The sequence below is a fragment of the Hydractinia symbiolongicarpus genome, chromosome 14 (genome assembly GCF_029227915.1).
Source record: "Hydractinia symbiolongicarpus strain clone_291-10 chromosome 14, HSymV2.1, whole genome shotgun sequence".
Classification (NCBI taxonomy): domain Eukaryota; kingdom Metazoa; phylum Cnidaria; class Hydrozoa; order Anthoathecata; family Hydractiniidae; genus Hydractinia; species Hydractinia symbiolongicarpus.
The window spans coordinates 19,531,926-19,551,296 of record NC_079888.1 but is presented as its reverse complement, the minus strand read 5'-3'; the positions used below and the strand labels follow the sequence as shown (position 1 = coordinate 19,551,296).

The window sequence follows — 19,371 nt, the reverse complement described above, 5'->3', positions numbered from 1 at the left end:
TTTTTATAAAAATATACTCTATAAGAATATCAAGGCTAAAAAATGGGTTAAAAATTAAGAATACCTTCGTGTTTCTTTATTTGTCACTTTTCTTACTTCTTTTGGATAATTACATGCTTTCCGGCTGTAGCCATGTTAGAATAGTTTTAAGAATAATTGAGGCTGAGAATTGTCAAAAAGTTAAGAATACTGAGGCTGAAACGAAAAAACACGTGTAGTGAAAACGTTACTTTCAGGTAACTTCGATATTCGTTGATCTAAAATAGAAAGACATAATTAATTTTCGAAACGAACTTTATAATTAGTTATCTTGTCCCATCATATTTTGACGTGGCATTTATTTGTTTTTAAGCGTAAAAATAAAATATTAGTTTGAAAAGACCGGGGAAAGAATAAAGATATCATAGAAAGCACACAACCTGCAGTTTAGTAGCCTAGTTAACTAAGCTTTCTTCTTCGAGTTGATAAAACGAGTTTCTCTCAAACAAAAGCTTAGACGCGAACGAATGACTCCAGCGGCCTCGAGTTTAAATTGAACAATGTGACTAATCGCTTCGGAGGCCATTTTAATTTATCTGTGAGTTGTTTAACAAGCTTGGCCACATCTTACTATGGTAAAAACTTTATAGTTTACTAATGTTTGTTAGGGTGAGCGAAGCCACTCGCTGGAATATTCGGATGAAAAGGGCTTTCCCCGACATGGACCACGTGAGCAAAGAACAAGAAATAAAAAGCGCGGCCATATTTTGGCTGCAAAAAAATCGTTTGAGACCCAGCGTAATTTTTCCCACCTTAACTGCACCGATTTCTCGGTGGTAAGAAAAATTATGCTGGGTCTCCTGGTTAGCAGTGTAGATGATCTTTGCGGCTTACTTTAAAACAGGTTAATATAATATATGTTATTGCTTGTGGTGTACTAATATTCTTAAATCGCATTCAATATTGTCAGTGACTTTGAAGTTTTTGATTTCCCGCAGTATAAAGATTAATAAGATTAGTCAAAAGGCGCGGGAACGCGGACATGTTTCTGCATTTCCCAATAACAAATCGGCTCCGGAAACTAGATATAAAACAAAACAAGACGTATGATATACGCAAACAACCTCGCCAAAAAAGTTTATAAAAAGCTGAAGCTAGACACGACATATTTTGCTATTCGGATAGGCAATAATATTGATAGAAAATTTCTCGAAATTTCAATTTTCGTTAGGTCAGTCTGGAGGAAACTGACTGACAGGAAGAAGAAAGACCACAAGCTCCAGCTAAAATTTTTGAAATTCAGTAAACCCTTAACTCTGCCTACATTCACTTTGGAAAACTTTGGTGGAAACACCTTTACTTTACCAGTTAGTAGTTAAATAAAGCTTTAGAACACTTATCTTTTTAAAAAATACAGAAGATGCAGGAGGTGCTTAAACTATCTCGCTATTAAAAATGCACAACTATGAAAAATCGAAAATGCGACCCAATTCTACAATTTCTGCTAAGAAAAAATACAGCCTATCATTCATGTTTGAAAGTCGCGCGATGGAACGTTTATGGACTTAAACGGCATTTAGTTGACAAAAAATTAACATTTTGATGTCACCATCATGTTCAGCATACTTTTTTTGTTAACTTTGCTAAACTTTGTCGAAAATAAAGTAATTTTAATTTTGGACCAATTTTGCCCTAAAATAACATTTAGGTGACAAAAAATCAAAATTTTGATGTCACCATCATGCTCAGCATACTTTTTTTGTTACCTCTGCTAAATTTTGTTGAAAATAAAGTGGTTTTTAGTTTCGGACCAATTTTGGCCTAAAATGACATTTAAGTGAAAAAAGCAAAATTTTGATGTCACCATCATGTTCGGCATACTTTTTTGTTAACTTTGGCAAATTTTGTCGAAAATAAAGTAGTTTTAATTTTCGGACCAATTTTGGCCTAAAATGACATTTAGGTGACAAAAATCAAAATTATGATGTCACTATTATGTTCAGCATATTTTTTTGTGTACCGTGCCAATTTTTTTCGAAAACAAAAACCAATTTTGGCCGATGACTTCTAAGTACTTAGAGAGTTTAGGTATGAAGTTTAAATTTGTGACGTTGCAATTGACCATTTGGTTAGTCAGTTACGAGTTGTAAACACGTCCTCGCGGGCGAGATAGTAAAAAGAAAAAAAAAGAAAAAATAGTTACCAAGATGAGATTCGAACACACGACTACTCCCGTGTCGGTGCTCAGAGAGGCAAAAATTTCCATTCTTGTAGGACACATTTGCGTTTTAATACAAGCTCACGAGCTTGTAATTAGCGTACGTTTCTAATCGAAACAAACGAAACTGTGCATGCTTAGATGAAATTCACCATTTTAATTCGCCCCGCGTCAGGCGAAGACACGTAGCCATTTTGACGTCGGTACACACGGATCCGAAAACAAATAAATAAAACAAATGTTGTTGCTCTTCATTTGCCACGATCTGATCCAATATGGCGGTAAGAGTTGCGCTGTCGTTAAAATTAGTCACTGTTAAAGCTGGCAATTTATTGTTGCTATTTCAAAATTTTGGTTTATATTTTGTTTTTTGTGTTGTCATAGGTAAATCTCATGACCACGATTAACACAGATCATGAAGACATGATTGTAAGTTAGTTTTATTTCAGAAAAAGGATGTTTAGCTAATACCGTCCATATTTACGTGATTATATCTAGGCAAACCGTTTTTTGGAGTGCTGATATCACAACTCCACTCGCTACATAACTTGTGGTTTTCACTATAGATTGTTCTTTACAAAACTTAATAAATATGATGGTAAATAGGGTTGAAAGTTAGGGGTCGTCTACAAATTTCGTATGATATTTTATACGAATATATACGAATTTAATTGCTTTTAATTCGTATAAAAATCGTATACAATTCGTATAGTGTTAAATAGTTATACGATTTTTAAAAAATCTAATACGAATTTTATACGATTTTCATACGAATTGTCATACGAATTATATTCTCTTTTATGCTATTTTCATACGAATTGTCATACGAATTATATTCTCTTTCATACGAATTGTCATTCGAATTATATTCTCTTTTATACGAATTTTCATACGAATTATATTTCGTTTTTACACTTTTAAAATGCGATCTAACAAAAACACTTCTATCGCCATTTTTCGTTTTTAAACTTTTAAAATGCGATCTAAAAAAACATTTCTATCTCCGTTTTTCGTTTTTAAACTTTTAAAATGCGATCTAAAAAAACATTTCTATCGCCGTGTTTCGTTTTTAAACTTTTTAAAATGCGATCTAAAAAAACATTTCTATCGCCGTTTTTGGTTTTTCAACTTTTAACATGCGATCTAAAAAAACATTTCTATCGCCGTTTTTCGTTTTAAAACTTTTGAAAATGCGATCTAAAAAACACTTCTATCGCCGTGTTTCGTTTTTAAACTTTTTAAAATGCGATCTAAAAAAACATTTCTATCGCCGTTTTTCGTTTTTCAACTTTTAACATGCGATCTAAAAAAACATTTCTATCGCCGTTTTTCGTTTTTCAACTTTTAACGTGCGATCTAAAAAAAAACATTTCTATCGCCGTTTTTCGTTTTAAAACTTTTGAAAATGCGATCTAAAAAAACATTTCTATCGCCGTTTTTCGTTTTTAAACTTTTTAAATGCGATCTAAAAAAATATTTCTATCGCCGTTTTTCGTTTTTCAACTTTTAACATGCGATCTAAAAAAACATTTCTATCGCCGTTTTTCGTTTTTAAACTTTTGAAAATGCGATCTAAAAAAAACATTTCTATCGCCGTTTTTCGTTTTTCAACTTTTAACATGCGATCTAAAAAAACATTTCTATCGCCGTTTTTCGTTTTTAAACTTTTGAAAATGCCATCTAAAAAAAACATTTCTATCGCCGTTTTTCGTTTTTCAACTTTTAACATGCGATCTAAAAAAAACATTTCTATCGCCGTTTTTCGTTTTAAAACTTTTAAAATGCGATCTAAAAAAACATTTCTATCGCCGTTTTTCGTTTTTAAACTTTTAAAATGCGATCTAAAAAATATTTTATTTTGAAACTCATATACGAATTTAATACAATGTCAAACGATTTTCTTTTTTTCAAAACCATACGCATCTAATTAAAATCTCATACGAATTTTTTGTTAAACTCGTACGAATTTAACTCATACGAATTTAATTTAAAACTCATACGAATTTAATTTAAAACTCATACGAATTTAATTTAAAACTCATACGAATTTAATTTAAAACTCATACGAATTTTATACGAATTTAAAAAATTTTCATACGAATTTAATTACTGTATGGCAAAAGAAAATTCGTATAGCATATACGAATTTTTTTTATACGAATTGCTACGAATTTTGTAGATGACCCCTTAAGCAAAAAGTGAATCGATTAAATTCCATTGTTTAAATTTTCTCTGGCATCTGCATTAGCAGGAAAAAATAGAGGGGAAGTAATTACCAGTCCATTTTGTCACACAAAGGAATTCGTAGGACTTTAAACAAATTCAAATATATAAATCAGAAGACATCAATCTCTAGCATGTACCGTCCTAATTACGTGATTATTTAAACAGACGGCTCTAGCTTCGATCTGGCAACTCTGCTCCCTACATAATATCATGGTTTTAACTAAGCCATCCCTAAAAACAACTTTGCAAGGGTGGAGCAATAAAGAAACGGTGCTGGTAGATAGATGGATGAATGTGCATATTTTACATGGCTAGCCTCACAAATATCGAGGGATATACCCTGTCTATTATTTCCAGGAGGGGCCATGGCTTAGATGGAGAGTCCTAGAGTATTTAATGCTCAATTTGAGCTACGAAGACCCAATTAGGGCCAACTCACAGCTGTTTCGGAGCGGACAAAAATGCTACAAAAAAATAATTCGATTTACCCTCTCAGTTAAAATAGGATATCTCAAGAACAAAATAAGATTTTTATATTCTGTAAAAAGAATAATAATCTTAGATAAATTGTCCATATTATTAAAAGAAATTTTTTTTTGGACACCTGTCCGAAATTGGTAAATTTAGGCCAAAATGTCTAAAAATGACTTAAAAATTATCATTTAGATAAATGTCTTCCACAAAATTTCTGGAATAAAGTTAAAAAAACATGTTTTTTATGGTCCACAGGTTAGGTTAAATATCTGGAATGAAAATTACTTAATTTTATTACTGTCCGAAATTGTCCAAAGGGTTATATTTGGGCCAAATGTGAGAACTATGTGAAAAACGGCCTTAAGAGCCTTAATATATGCTTAAAGTTTATTTATTAACTGAATAAAAAACATTGCTTTGGATTCTAAGACCATTAAGGATGATGTAGATGAAATATTAGTCTGTCCGAAATTGTCCAAAGGGTTATTTTTGGGCCAAATGTGTGAAATATGTGAAAAACAGCCTATGGAGCCTTAATGTATGCTTAAAGTTTGTTTATTAACTAAATAAAAAACATTACTTTGGATTCTGAGGCCATTAAAGATGATGTAGATGAAATATTAAACTGTCCGAAATTGTCCAAAGGGTCACTTTTGGTCCTAAGGTTTTTCGGGCCAAATATGTGACATCTATATATTAAATAAAACATCATTCAGAGTCGACGGTTTCAACATTTTAGTTTATCATGCTAGAAGAAAATACCTCAAGTTGTGCATAAATATTTTATTTATTATATATATACAAAGCAATCATTTTGTGTTTCTTTATAAACTGTATAAAATAGCACCCAATCTTGTGTTAAAGCCAAGATTAGCTAGCTAGGTAGCTAAAAACATCTTTGATTTTAACAAATTCATCTTGAGAAAGCCCACCAAAGTCTTAACTAAATAAAAAAAAAGAAGTATTAAGTTACTTAGCTACAAAATGCAAAACTGTAGGACCAAAAAATAGCTACTCTTTACAGAAAAATATAAAACAGGAGAAGCAAGATTAAAAAAGATAACAATTATCCACGCTTAAAGTTTTACAAGCTGTAAAACAATTTCTTAAACTTAAGGGTGCTCTAATAGCACAAAAATAATAATAAAATCCCTGCAAAATAAAGTAGTTTCCTGTTTTGTCCCTTACCTCGTGCTCTGCCAAACTTTAGCTAGCTAAAAAATTGCAAAGACACCGTTGTCTCGCTTATTTCAACATTTTCGAAAAATTCCGGTTTCGAACCAGGATTCCCGGGTCGAGCAATCAAGTCCAAGGTAAACACCACGCCGCCGTAATTTTTTTGAGAAAAACCATACCTAACAAAACATTAAATGGCATCGCTATGACTCTCTTAGAAGTTTAGATAATTATTTAATTAGACAGAAAAGGGATCACACTACATCAAATCGCCGTGCACCACTTTGGCAACTTTTTCTCCTCTCTTTTAGCGCCTGAAGAAGACTTTAACTTAAAATTTAAGTAGTTTATAGTTTGCGAGACGAACGGTGCACGGTACCGGCCAATAGAACCATGTTTCCAGGCCCCCCATACCAATTTTCAAGTCCGTAGCTAGTAGCGCGGCGTTGCCACGAGGTTGGAAAGATGGTATACTTTCGCCAAAAATAATGTTTTTTTTAATTTTGTGTGTTTTATTCGACGAAATAACTCGAAATCCATAACACACATGTATAACATATTTATATATTAAAAAAGAAGAAAAGTAGGTCGTTTTAATACTTTTTATTTCAGTAAAATTAAAACAATACAAAAAAAGTTTCAAAAACTTAAAAAATGATAAAAATACAAAATTTCAAAAAAAATTGTGGAAGCCATTTTAATTTTGTCCGCGGTTTGACCGTAGCGAAACAGCCGTGAACTCCCGGCAAAATCCAACGACCCACACAGTGTGCACAGTATCTTCCCAATTTCCCTCACATGGCTTAGGTTAACCCGGGGCTATGGTAACATTCACTCGCCCATGTTAAATCATCGTGAAGAGGAGAAAATAGTAATATGGTACATCATGGACTTAAGGCCCAGGATATCATGCCATAGCCAGCCATTATTATCAGTAAAATCAGTAAAAGACGTTCACAGAATTTGGTCGGTATAATCTACACTTCATAATACATGTTTTCACAGTTATTATGATATGTAGTAATACACGAAGTAGTAGTTGCAAAAGACAATGCCGTGCGGCTATCAGAAAATCTGCGCTAAGGTTACTGCGCAGAAAGTGAAAAAAACAACAACAAACACGTTTGCCAGCTCACAGCAGTGGGTATTTTTGGTAAAAAGGAAAAGCCGTTTTCAGTTTTAATATTGAAGTTATGTCTTCTAAATTGGTTTTAAGATGATTAGTATGGTGCAACTATTTGTACGGATAACTTGAGTTGGATAAAATAAGGTTATGTTATTTTTACAGAGCCAACGAGCTTGGCCCGAAATGTAAACATGTAATGTCACACCCTGGACTAGTCCTGTGATTTTTATTTCAATCCCTTAATGTACTTATTTCAACGCCTATCTTTTAATCAAAATGATGGCAATATTTTCCAGGATGTAGTTAATTAATGGCTGTTTCAATCATTGCCATAACCTTTACTTTTAATGTTCATCAATTGGGAAAACTTGGTGCAAAGCACGCATCATGATATAGATTTTTCCTAACAACATTTTCCAGCCTATCCTAGCTAGCCACTATTTTGTATCAGTCTTTTTTCAGGAGAGGCGTGCGATCGCACATGCACACCTTGGCAAACGCCTAAATCGTTTCAGGCGTGTGATTAATTGCATGCCTGAAAAATTAATATTGAGTTTTCAAAATCAAACTATAAAATCAATTTTGTAGCGTGTGATGGCAGCCCTCGAAATAATTTTTGGAGACTCGTCAGACAAAACGTTGGATAGATTTCCGTCTTGGTCGGACACTTTTAGATCTCCGAAATTATTGAATAGTCCTGGTCCTTTTAATCCACGAGCAAGCCTATTCATAGCCAACCTGACCATCCTAGCTAATTCACCTACTCCTGACTTAAAAGAACTACGTAGACATAAATCTCTTTTGCCTGGCCCCTTCGTCGTTGGTAACCAGGTCTTACCAGGAAATCCAGCCATGCAGTTCTTAACTAATGCAGAGTTGAACGGCGACGGAGCACCGATGAAGCAAGGCTGCAAATATGCACTTACAGGTGGAATAGACATTTTATCATGGATTTAATTATAGATAATTTCTTTATTTGAAAAAACAATTGGAAACCATAGCAGGTCCGAATTTAATGGATTTTTTCTTTATGCCTTTGAAAACAAAACCCACATGCGGTATAATTTGTTTTATGTAAAAATTTTGTCAAAGGGTAGCTGAACTTTCTGAATGAATTTTGAAGTTTTATTTAAGCCACATGGATAAAGATTTTTTTAATTTGAAAACAAAGCATATTTTTGCCTATTTGCTTGTGATGACCTGAAAAATATACAGGAAATATAAAAATGACAGTATAGTCATGCATACTATTTTGGACATATAGAAAAGGAAGTTAAGATTGAGAGAGTCGCTACACCAGTAGACGCTCGCTTTAAAACGGCCCCAACTTTTCTACCGCAAAATGAACGCACAACAAAAATAGCATCGGAGCCTGTATCACACGTGTTACTTGATTTACATGTAATAATACGCCATAATTTTTAATGGCGTGCGATGGCGTGTGCTTATTATTGTTCCATTTTTTTCTCAAGTAATCATAGAACTCGCATACAGCAACACTAATTTGCCATGTTTTAAGCAGGTAATTTGTGGCGAGGAAAGTAAAATGTGCGATGCGTTCGTTGTTTATATTTTTTTAGAAAAAAATTTACATGTTTTTTTAACTCAAACAAAGAAAGTGCTGCAAGACGCCAACTTTGTAATCGTAAAAGCATTTACGTGGTTAAACAAATAACTAAAATTGTTATGACGATTTATAACAAAATTATTTCTTTAGCTAAAGTAAACAAGACGGAAAATTTTTGTCGTAACACCCTTTTCTGTTATAAATAACTTCCAAAACAACATCAGCACATTCTGTATAATTTTCAAAACAACACAAGAAAAAGTCTTTCTGCATGTGGCAATTTATCACCGTAACTATAATTAGATATCATGCCGACTCTGTGCTTGCCTCGCAAGAAATGTAATTATTGCGTACTCCTGTTATGAAAAAGATTAGTCTTATTTATTTTACTCGCACTCGCATTGTACTCTCACTCTGAATTATTTTACTTGCATTTATTTGTACTCGTACTCTCGAAGATGTGTAGCTTTACCCGCAATTGACCTTAAAAATAATTAATTTACAACTTATTCATCGTCAGAAAAAAAAGTGTTGTCATCGTGAGAACAATCACTCGAATTATCATCACTTGAATTATCATTGTCGGTTTCACTCTCATCATTGAACTGAATATTATTTATTTTGGTGTGCGATTAGCGCACCCCTGAGGTATTTAGTGTTATTTTTTGGCGTGCGAAGATTGCACAGGAACATTCAAACATGGCGTGTGTGGGCTCGTGCGATCGCACGCCATTTCTGACGAGGCCTGCAAAAATTCCTGAAAAAGACTGTTGTATCTGTAAATATTTTAATTTTATTATTTCTTTATAAGCATACTTTTTTAATTTTGTACTCTAGCATGATGCACAGATGGATTATTATGGACGGAAATTAGCGACGTGCTCTTCCGATCGATCTGTTAAAATATATGAAGTTGTTGGTGAAAGCTATAAATTAACTGCAGACCTGAGAGGGTAGATTATAATTTTTTTTTTCTTGTTAAAGTTATATAAATCAAACCTTAACTAAATTTCGACCTAAAAATTACAGTAATTAATGATGAGGATTTTGAAGATGAAAAGGAACTGGAGTATTGTTCTTTAAACTGTCTTTGTAGATGTTGAACTGCTTATAATGTGAACACAAACTTTTACACAAAACTCCACTCAAAATGTTTGTTAATAAGCGCTTTAAGAGAAGGGAGGGCTGTTTTTAGCTTGTTAAAGTCATGATCATTTTTAAAGGGTACATTGCATCTCTTATTGATTGTTCGTTTGTTCAGACAGTTTACCTGTGTATTGGTTTTTCTTCTTGTAATTTGTCTTTTCTTCTGTAAGTTTTGAGTGCATTTTGTTTTTTTCTTTTTGGGGTGTGTTTTTAAAATTGTAATACTTTGTTTTGATCTAATGTCATTAAAAATTTACGATAACGTTAAAGGGAAAAAAATGTGTGAGGAAAATTTCTTCCAAGAAGGAAAAAGGAAGTAAAGTTTGAGTAAGATAAATGTGCAAAATCAAAATGAGAAGTTCGCACTAATAACCTTGAATAAAGGAATATAAGTTTGACATATGAAAATAAGTTGTGTTTTGATTTATCTTTTCTCAAAACATGCAGGTATATTTAAAATACTTACTTCCAGAAATACTAAAAATGTGGCAACTTTTAATCTAAAATATTTCAAAGATCAACAGTCCGTATAAGTACCACATATAAACTGTTTTATCAAAAAAATTACAAGCCTTTTGCTTTCTGAAAATAGCTTAACACCCCTTGCTGTTACACTTAAATTTGATAAAATTTACAACAAATATTCCTGTAAAACGATTAAGAAACTCTGACATGTTACAAAATAAAGTCAATTTGTTAATTGCTAAGCAAAAATAAAAGTTGGAATAGTTATTTCAAATGTTTTTAAATCAAAATCGGAAAACTTAATATAGCATCATACTAGCAAATTGTTTAGTAACCTGTTTTTAAAGTTATATATATCTATATTTTTATGCCTTTATACATCTGTCTGCCACGTAAAATGGTAGCGCAAGTAGCAAGACGCACATAATATGGTATAAAAAGGATCTGCCACTTACGGGCCTATACTTTGATACTTGTATACATCTGTCTGTCGAGCAGAATGGTGCAGCAAATACCGAGACGCACACAATGTGGTATAAAAAGGACGTGAAAACCCTTGGATCTCTGCATGTGCAATTAACTAGTGTATAAATATTACATCTGGTATTTCAGTTCATATTTGATTTTCTTGAATGTTTAGTCACGATGGTCCAGTATGGCAAGTGGCGTGGGCACATCCAATGTATGGTACCATACTTGCATCTTGCTCATATGATCGAAAGGTAATATACACTTTTATCTAATTGTTTAGGTGTTAATATGCTGCTAACTATTCTAATTCATGTTGGCATTCTGCATTTGTAACTTTCTCTTCATGTATAATTTGATTTTAACTTTGAGTACTATTTTTTTTTTAGAAAAATCGTAAAAATTATAGCTCCTAGTTTTGTTTTGTTTTTAAGGACAGGAAAGTAAAGAATTTATTTTGAAAAATATATATTACAGAAAATAAACATAATTGCCAATCTTCCCCCTTTTTGCTCTGATATAGCTATGTTGCCCAATGTCATCAGCTTGCTATCCACGTCAAATACACTAGAGAAAGCCATAAAATGTTAGAAAGCCAGGCAGTTTTTAGTTTATATGGCATGCCAAAACAAAGCCCTTCTTTAAAAACCCGTTTCAACCTTTGCTCTTAGGCCTCAATTTATTTTAAATAGCATCAAATGATCAAATCAAATATTCTATTGCTATGACTTTTGACAACATCTGCTACATGTGACTGACACATTGACAAATAAATTTGCAATTTCTAAAAATCACTTGCCGAAATGGAAGCAAAATACAGGTAGATTCAATAAGTTCTTGTATGTAATGATCTAGAATCTTTATGAGGGCTTTGATACATTCACTTGAAAAGTCTTTCCAAGCCTGGTAAATAAGTCTAATTTTAACTAAAAAACAAATCATAATTTGTTATTTATTCTACAATTTCTCATTCCATATTCTCTGTGTGTTTAAATGCATATCACTTAAAAATAGTATATACTGAAATTCTCTCTAATATCAGGCAATTCAAAAAATTAAGTAATTCTTCAATGAAAACGCTTTCAAGTTTTATATTGAAAAATATATCTCTATCAACCAGTTTCAGCTATCATATGATACAGTAAAATTATTAGTTACATGTTTTGCGTTTTTTAAAAGGCATACAAAACTCAGTTATAAAATTACAAAAAAGTCTGAAACATTGGATATATTACCAAATATAAGTGTGAAGCTGTAGTAACTCTGAATTTTTTTTTATTTTTTTTTCGCGGTTTTGCGCAGTGATACTTCTGTCTACACATGTACTGGATATATATTTTAATTTTTTACTTTGTGTGACATTTTTAAAAGAAATATGCAAATAAAAATCTAGCTTAATGAAGGAAAGCGACAGAAAGGTGTCACCTACAAACGCTTCCCAGCTCAGTTTTTGAAAGTTGAAAAATTGTAATGTGTGACAACGTCTTATCACGATGACGTTAGTTGATTACTCTCTTGTCTCCAATATTTATAGTAGGTGGTATGATTTGAAAGTGGGTCGACATAGTCCGAAATATTGATACTGAAGAAAAAGGGGGGGGGGCACTACTGGAGACTAGACAGTATAAAAAAAGCTGTTTTAATGCTGGTTAAAAATGCTATATTATTGTTGGTAAATAATTTAAGTAAAGTTTGAGAACAATTTAATTAATAATAATTAAATAATAATAAAAATAATAATAAATGCAAATAATTAGTTTCTTTTTGCTTGTGAAAAATATATATTGCAAAACACACTTTGTTTTAGATTATTATATGGAAAGAGGCTGGTAGTGACTACCAAGCATTATATGAATCGCAACATCACGATTCTTCAGGTCAGTTCTTTTACGCTCCTTCATATTAAATAAATGATTATTTGTCTGTCCTGTGTTTATAATAATACTTCCTCCAAGAGATACTTTGATTGCTTATTAGGTAATTATCATCTATATTTCTATACTTAGGTGATAATGATAGCTACCAGTTAAAATGCTGTTTGCATAGCTATCCTTCATATATATGTTATCAGTTATTTATGTATGTTTTAGTAAATTCCATATGTTGGGCACCACATGAGTATGGTTTGTTATTAGTTTGTGGAGCTACAGATGGTGCTGTATCAATAGTGTCTTTCCAAGGCAAGTGTATGATAGCGTGGCTTTGTTGTTAAGCATGTGAATGTCAGTTTTATATAATAATTTACACATACAGGGCTGATCCTTGCCACAACAAGGATCCGCCATATTTGTTTACAAGTGTTTGCTTTCTTTCATGCTAGCTACTTGTTTTAAATAAAATTTTTTAGCTCATTAACACATTACAAAAGTAGGACAGTAATTCCAGTACCTATAAACTTTAACAGGAACTTCTTAAGTCACCTTCTGCATTTTGTCCCCTGTTGAAACTGTTAGGGCATCTTGAAGTAATGAATTTTTAAAGTAGCTCAATGCAAAAAAGTGAAACTAAAATAAGGTTCCGTTACGGTGGAATTCCACCCTATACGTAAAAGTGAAATTTCTTGCACAATGTTTTACTTAGGGTTGAATTTAATTTTGAAAATGGTTCATTTAAGGCAGAACCTGCGAACTCTGTTGTGTTCTGTTGCTGTTTGCGAATTCCAAGCATGCATACTGATTGAAAACTGCATTTTACATGGAAGCCTAACTCTTGCTTAATATAATCTAGTTTGAAATGCCACCTGTGGGTGTTTTTCTGCCTTTTCTTGACGTGATTAAAACTAATGTAAATAGTTCTAAGAAATGGATTTTGGACCGAAGTGACTAAAACTACTTGGAGTTCACTTCAGCTCTCACCTAAATGGCTTCTGGATGCATTTTGAAAAAAAATAGAAGCTTGGTGACCACAACTTACAAAGACCTTTGGCATGTAATTTGTTATACATTCTGAGAAAGCCCAGTTTAGAGATAGCATCGTAATGAATAACTAACATGAAATTTAAAAATCAGAGACAAATAAAAATTAAGAAAATAGGCAACAACATGTTTTGTGATTTGAACCCTGTTTTGTTTGATTTTAGATGGACAATGGGAAGTTGAAAAAATACCAAATGCTCATTCATGTGTAAGTTCATCACAGATTTCTTCTTTTAAGCAGGATGTGTAATTCAAACAAAGTGGTTATATTACTTGCATTATTTGGTTGGTTTAGATCGGTTGCAATGCAGTCAGTTGGGCTCCTCCTGTACAATATCAAAAATCAGACCAGGTATGCACTTTGTTCCGTCTTTTTCTTTTATAATGTAGAAATTTCTTTTTCCGTACGGGTCTTCGACTGAAGGGTAGAGGCGCTTTTACACATTCAAATGTTTAGATAGGGGCTTGGCACCTGATTTTACCTACAAGGTTCTTTGAGTCGTTTTCGTTAAAATGCATGCATATTTTTCAAGGAAAATGTTTGAATTTGTTGACTAATTGTAATCTGACTATGGGGAACGTGACACACTTTATTAAGGTGCTGTTTAAGCTTCTGTGTTGACTATATCCACAGTTCTACTTAAAAGTGAACAGCAGAATTGACTTCACTGCCTGGTTGCTTTACAGAAGCAAGCAATTTATTAGCACCATTATATATCTGTCTTTCGCTCTCCCTTTGTGAGTGTAACGTGACACTGTCAGATTAGGGAAAGAGTTAAAGGGCAGGCCAGATTATTTAGATCTGATTATTTAGATCTCTGGAACAGGTAGCTTCACGTACAAGAAAAGATTCGTCTCCGGTGGCTGTGATAATTTAATAAAAATATGGTGTTATAGGTATGCAAGTTTTTTATTTATTTATTTTTTGAGTGTGATGATCTAACACAATAGAGAGTTAGAGGTATTTTTTCCTTAAAATTAGACAGGAGGCTCAGTGTAAAAATGTTTTGGTTGATTTATCATCAGAAAGTCAAATGTTTTTTCATATCTGGGTACTGTTTTTATTTACACCGAAGCATTCTCAATAATAACCAATTCGTCTTTTCGTTGTACAGTGATGCAGAAGGTAAATGGTTGGAAGAGGATACGTTAAATGCTCATAGTGATTGGGTTCGAGATGTCGCTTTTGCACCGAATTGCGGCTTAGAAAGATCCATATTGGCCAGTTGTTCCTTAGTACGTATAACTAATATTATTTTGATATCAACTATCTACTTTCAGGTAATGTTAGTGTTTTTAGTGTGTATGAACATGGCCGTTGCGTTAAAATTTGGCACAAGCAAATTGTATTTCGTGTCTATGGTCATGACTTTTATGTTAAAGTCTCGCAAAAGCGAATTGTGTTTAGTGTGTATGACCAGGACTGTTGTGCTAAACTCTAGTCTTTTTTAGTGTTTATGACCAGGATTGTTGCGTAAATTTTGGCACAAGCGAATTATTTTTAGTGTTTATGACCATTACTATTATGTAAAACTCTTGCATATAATCAAATTTTTTTCAGTGTGTATGACAAAAACACTTGTAGCTCTCTCAGTAACAATTCGTTTTGCAAAATACATCACAAAAATTACAAAAAAAAATTTGTGTAAACAAATTGGTTGTCAACAACAAAAATTTACTGGAGCTTAAGGTCGAATTTTTGAATGCTTTTAAATTTTATTGCGCAAATGTGCTAACACGGTGCTTGGTTGTTGAAAGTACAGCGAAAAGTCTGACATTTGACGTTTGGTAGCATGGTGCATAGCTATCTAGCAATCTATCTATATTAGCACCCTCACTAAAAGCTAGATACTGAGAGTATATTTTCCGCAATCGAAGAAAGGCGTCTCTCTGTATTCTGGCCATGAAGGTTGAGGCTTTTCTGCTAAATTGATAGGCAGGAAAGTTTTTTGTCACAATTTTAAACGAAGGCTGCGTTTGCTGCATTGACCGTCACAGGGGAATTTTGTCATTAAAAATTAGTATGTTTAACCATAATATGATCGATGTGGGTTCATTTTATAGAACAGAAAGTACAATAACTTGTTGAAAGTTGTTGAAACCAAACTCGTTATGAGGTAAAACGTTTAGCAAGGTCGATTACTTTGTTCGCATACGCAAACAAACTACGTAAAAAACAGCTGAAATTTGTAGTCAAGTAAAGAAGCAACGTAATCAATATAAACTTTATTACCAGGCTCCCATTTTTTTTGCAAATGGTACCGCAAGTAGCGAGACGGCGCGTTGTAAAGAGGACGGGTGAATCCATGGACCAACTCCTTCAATAAACAACAGGTACAAAAAACGAAAACGAATCATTTCCTTTGATACGGTCGATATTAAGCAAGTTTAAGACAGGAAAAGTAATTATGGTGTTTTTTGCTTTCCTGGTGCATTTTAACATAAGCCTAGTTAACTAAGCTTTCTTCGAGGATATCAATTTCCTTAAAATTCCAATCCACCTCATAGCAAATCCCGAATTACAATCAACCAATGAGCACAAAATCGGTGTGGTCACATCTTAACCTCTTAATTAATGCAAGAACTAATTTGTTCCGGTTAGTGTGGCCATTAGTGTAGAGTGCGACACCTTAAGTAAGTATTCCGAATTGTGCTGAACCTCCTGACTAACATAAGTTTAAATACACGGATTTTAAACTTGTATTTTTTCCTATATTTGATTAGGAGTAAACCTTTATGTTCAATGCTTTTAACCTGATTAAAAATTTCGTAGACACTGATCCAAGTGTTATGTAAAACACGGAAAAATACTGGCTTGTTTTTATGGTGAAAAAGTTACAGAAAGAAAAGGTTGGTTGAGGACAAAAAGCTTTTAGGCAGCCATAAAGAATTATTTTACGGCAAGATAAAAATTTCATTTCAGTGTCTAGTTTTGTGGTTTGCACATGGGTAACTTCATATACGAAATTTGATTATGGTTTGTAATTTCAGTGCGGGTAAATCTCAATATAAATCACGCTTATAAAATATAAATATAAAGTTGGTTTTTAGTTCATATTTAACGAAGCGAAAATAAGAAACGTTTGCATGCATCTTAAAGGGTTATGCTAATACTTCAGGTGTAACGCAACGTAAAAACGTAGATTTCTGATTAAATGTTTGTTTTTGTTTTTCAGTTTGTGAAAGCGTGGCACTTACTTCGGGTCTAGTTACGTCTAGAATGAGCTAGACACGACTAGACGTCCAGTGCGTGTGACTGATAGACACTACTAGGCGTGATTAAACCTCGTTGCGCTGTTTTTGCTAGATGCGTGGAACCAAGAATTTCTTTTCTCGCGTCTAATGATCATAGGATACCTAGTATTTGTGACTTAACTGATCTTAAAAGATGTTTTAACTCCCCCACAATTGACCAGTTTCAATTTTTCTGTTAATATGATAGTACCTTTTTAAAAATATCGGAAAAATCTAACGTCATCGGTTTCGATCTCAGGACCATCAACACTATACACTTTTAGTGATTGAACTATTAAGCCAGATTCCATACTTGCAGTCCTAAAGTATCAGCGTGACATTTATGGGCAGTTTCAAAGTTACGGAAGCACCAGTTGGAATCACTGCTTGCTCAAAATTGATAATGACTGTCAACGTCGGCGTTTTTCGAGCTAGTTTACGTTTATCATACGTCTTGTTTTTAACTGTAAACAACATTGTATTATTTCAGGATTGCAGAGTCATAATTTGGAGGAAGAATGAAAAAGAAGGTGGGAGCTGGGTACCACAAACGTTACATAAGTTCAAGGATGCTATATGGCATGTTAGTTGGTCCATTGCTGGAAATATATTAGCTGTTTCAGGTGCTGACAACAAGGTAGTTTACACACGACCATGAAAGGCGTGTCTTTTTTTACCTTTTGTCGTGTAATGCGTAATGCCGTATGTTGCACTGACCTTCATACATTAATGACGTCGTCGTCGTTTTTTTCACCATTCGTCGTACGTTAATGACGTCTGTTGCGTTGGCCTTTGTATATTAATGACGCCGTCGTCGCTTATTTACAACATTTCATTTTCTTTTCACCATTCATCGTACGTTAATGACGTCTGTTGCGCTGGCCTTCGTACATTAATGACGTCATCGTTGCTTATTACGACGCTTCTTTTTTCACTATTTGTCGTACATAAATGATGTTTATTTTTACCCTAAATCAAGCAGCTTTCATTCACTGTTAATTTTTGCATTTAGATTTCGCTATGGAAAGAAGAATTAGACGGTAACTGGGTTCGCATCAGTGATATAGAGAAAGGTCATGGACAGCCACCTCTTATGTAGATAACGTATTTGTACAAAAATGTTTTCTGGGTTACACGCTGGTTGGGTGGATCACATATATACATAGGAGGACATGTGAAACATTGGTGTATGCAAAAATCCGTGTTATAGAGAATTTATGAACATAAATAATTTTTTTTAAATCGTGTTTTTGTAATATATAGAATAAGAGACATCATTTGCGTTAACACAAAAGCCTTGTATTTCTCTCAGAATAATCTTAAATAAAACACAACTCTCTGATGTCAGAAAAATCTCATTCTCTAGTTTAAAGAAATTGTCACTCAATTTCTTAGTGTGACCACGGTTACACCTGACTTAGTTGTCATGGTAGTGTGATTTTATGTGAAAAGGAATATTTTGAACTAAATGCTGTATTTATTAATTCAGTGATTTTATCAAGCATAGAATGCGACCTCAAAATCTCAACATGTATATTTATTTTTTCCATTCTTTAAATCCCCTCATAACAGCTAATCTGCTAGCGGCTAAAAAAATGTTTTTAAGCTAATTGTTTTGGTGTGTACGACATGTTTACCGTAACCATTGGTGCAATAAATTATTATTTTTTTGTCTTGCTTAACCAATCCTTTGAAAAATGTTTAGAGCAGTGTTCTCGATGAATGCGATTTTCAAGCACAATGTGTGTTTCAGCAATTTCAAAATGTACAATGTTGTATTTATTTACGCCCCTTTCATATAAACGCTTCACTCGTTTAAACGCCCTCCCATAACGCCCATCTTGTATTCGCTGCCACGTTTCTTTGTATATTTTACATAAGCATTTCTCTCAAATGATTGCCTAGGCGTGGTTCTTTGTTATTTTTGTGTTTGTGCAAATTGATAAAACCCTCTTAAACAGCTTTCTGCTTTCGTTGAAGCAGGTCGCTATTATTTCATTGTAAAGAAAATTTAAACATTTACGCTCAGAGATATGTTACATATAGCTGTTATCTGTTTTTGTTTTGATATTTTGCTACTATTGTGGTTACATAAACACAAAAAATGATAACCGCTCCCTATTTACCGTCCCTCTCTAAGTGCCCACTCTAGAAATCAAAATTTGAAATAAACGACTTAGACGTTATATCGAGTATTTAACGTATATTAGACGTTATATCAAGTATTTAACGAACATTTCGCGTATTATTGTCCTGAAAAAATTCGATGATAAAAATACCATACTTGAAACGATGGTTTTAAGTATGGTAAAAAAGCCATCATTGTATTCTATAAAAAGTTAAATTAGTTCGTGACAGCTGTCATCAAAAAAGTTTA

General features: G+C 33.2%; 1 protein-coding gene across 1 annotated transcript; it reads left to right on the top strand.

Moving 5' to 3' along the window:
* The first annotated feature begins 2,363 nt into the window (after positions 1-2,363).
* LOC130625400 (protein SEC13 homolog) lies at positions 2,364-18,522 on the top strand. The gene is made up of 12 exons (XM_057440490.1): positions 2,364-2,478; positions 2,582-2,626; positions 9,604-9,719; positions 11,018-11,099; positions 12,653-12,722; positions 12,936-13,025; positions 13,925-13,968; positions 14,056-14,112; positions 14,575-14,657; positions 14,876-14,996; positions 17,485-17,631; positions 18,007-18,522. The coding sequence occupies exons 1-12, from the start codon at positions 2,473-2,475 to the stop codon at positions 18,091-18,093; spliced, it is 948 nt and encodes a 315-aa protein (XP_057296473.1). The 5' UTR covers positions 2,364-2,472; the 3' UTR covers positions 18,094-18,522.
* Positions 18,523-19,371: the final 849 nt, after the last annotated feature.

Coding starts and splice junctions, on each gene's coding strand:
- LOC130625400 (XM_057440490.1), top strand. Junction 12,723..12,935: donor GCAACATCACGATTCTTCAG/GTCAGTTCTTTT, acceptor TGTATGTTTTAG/TAAATTCCATATGTTGGGCA. Junction 17,632..18,006: donor TTTCAGGTGCTGACAACAAG/GTAGTTTACACA, acceptor TTTTGCATTTAG/ATTTCGCTATGGAAAGAAGA.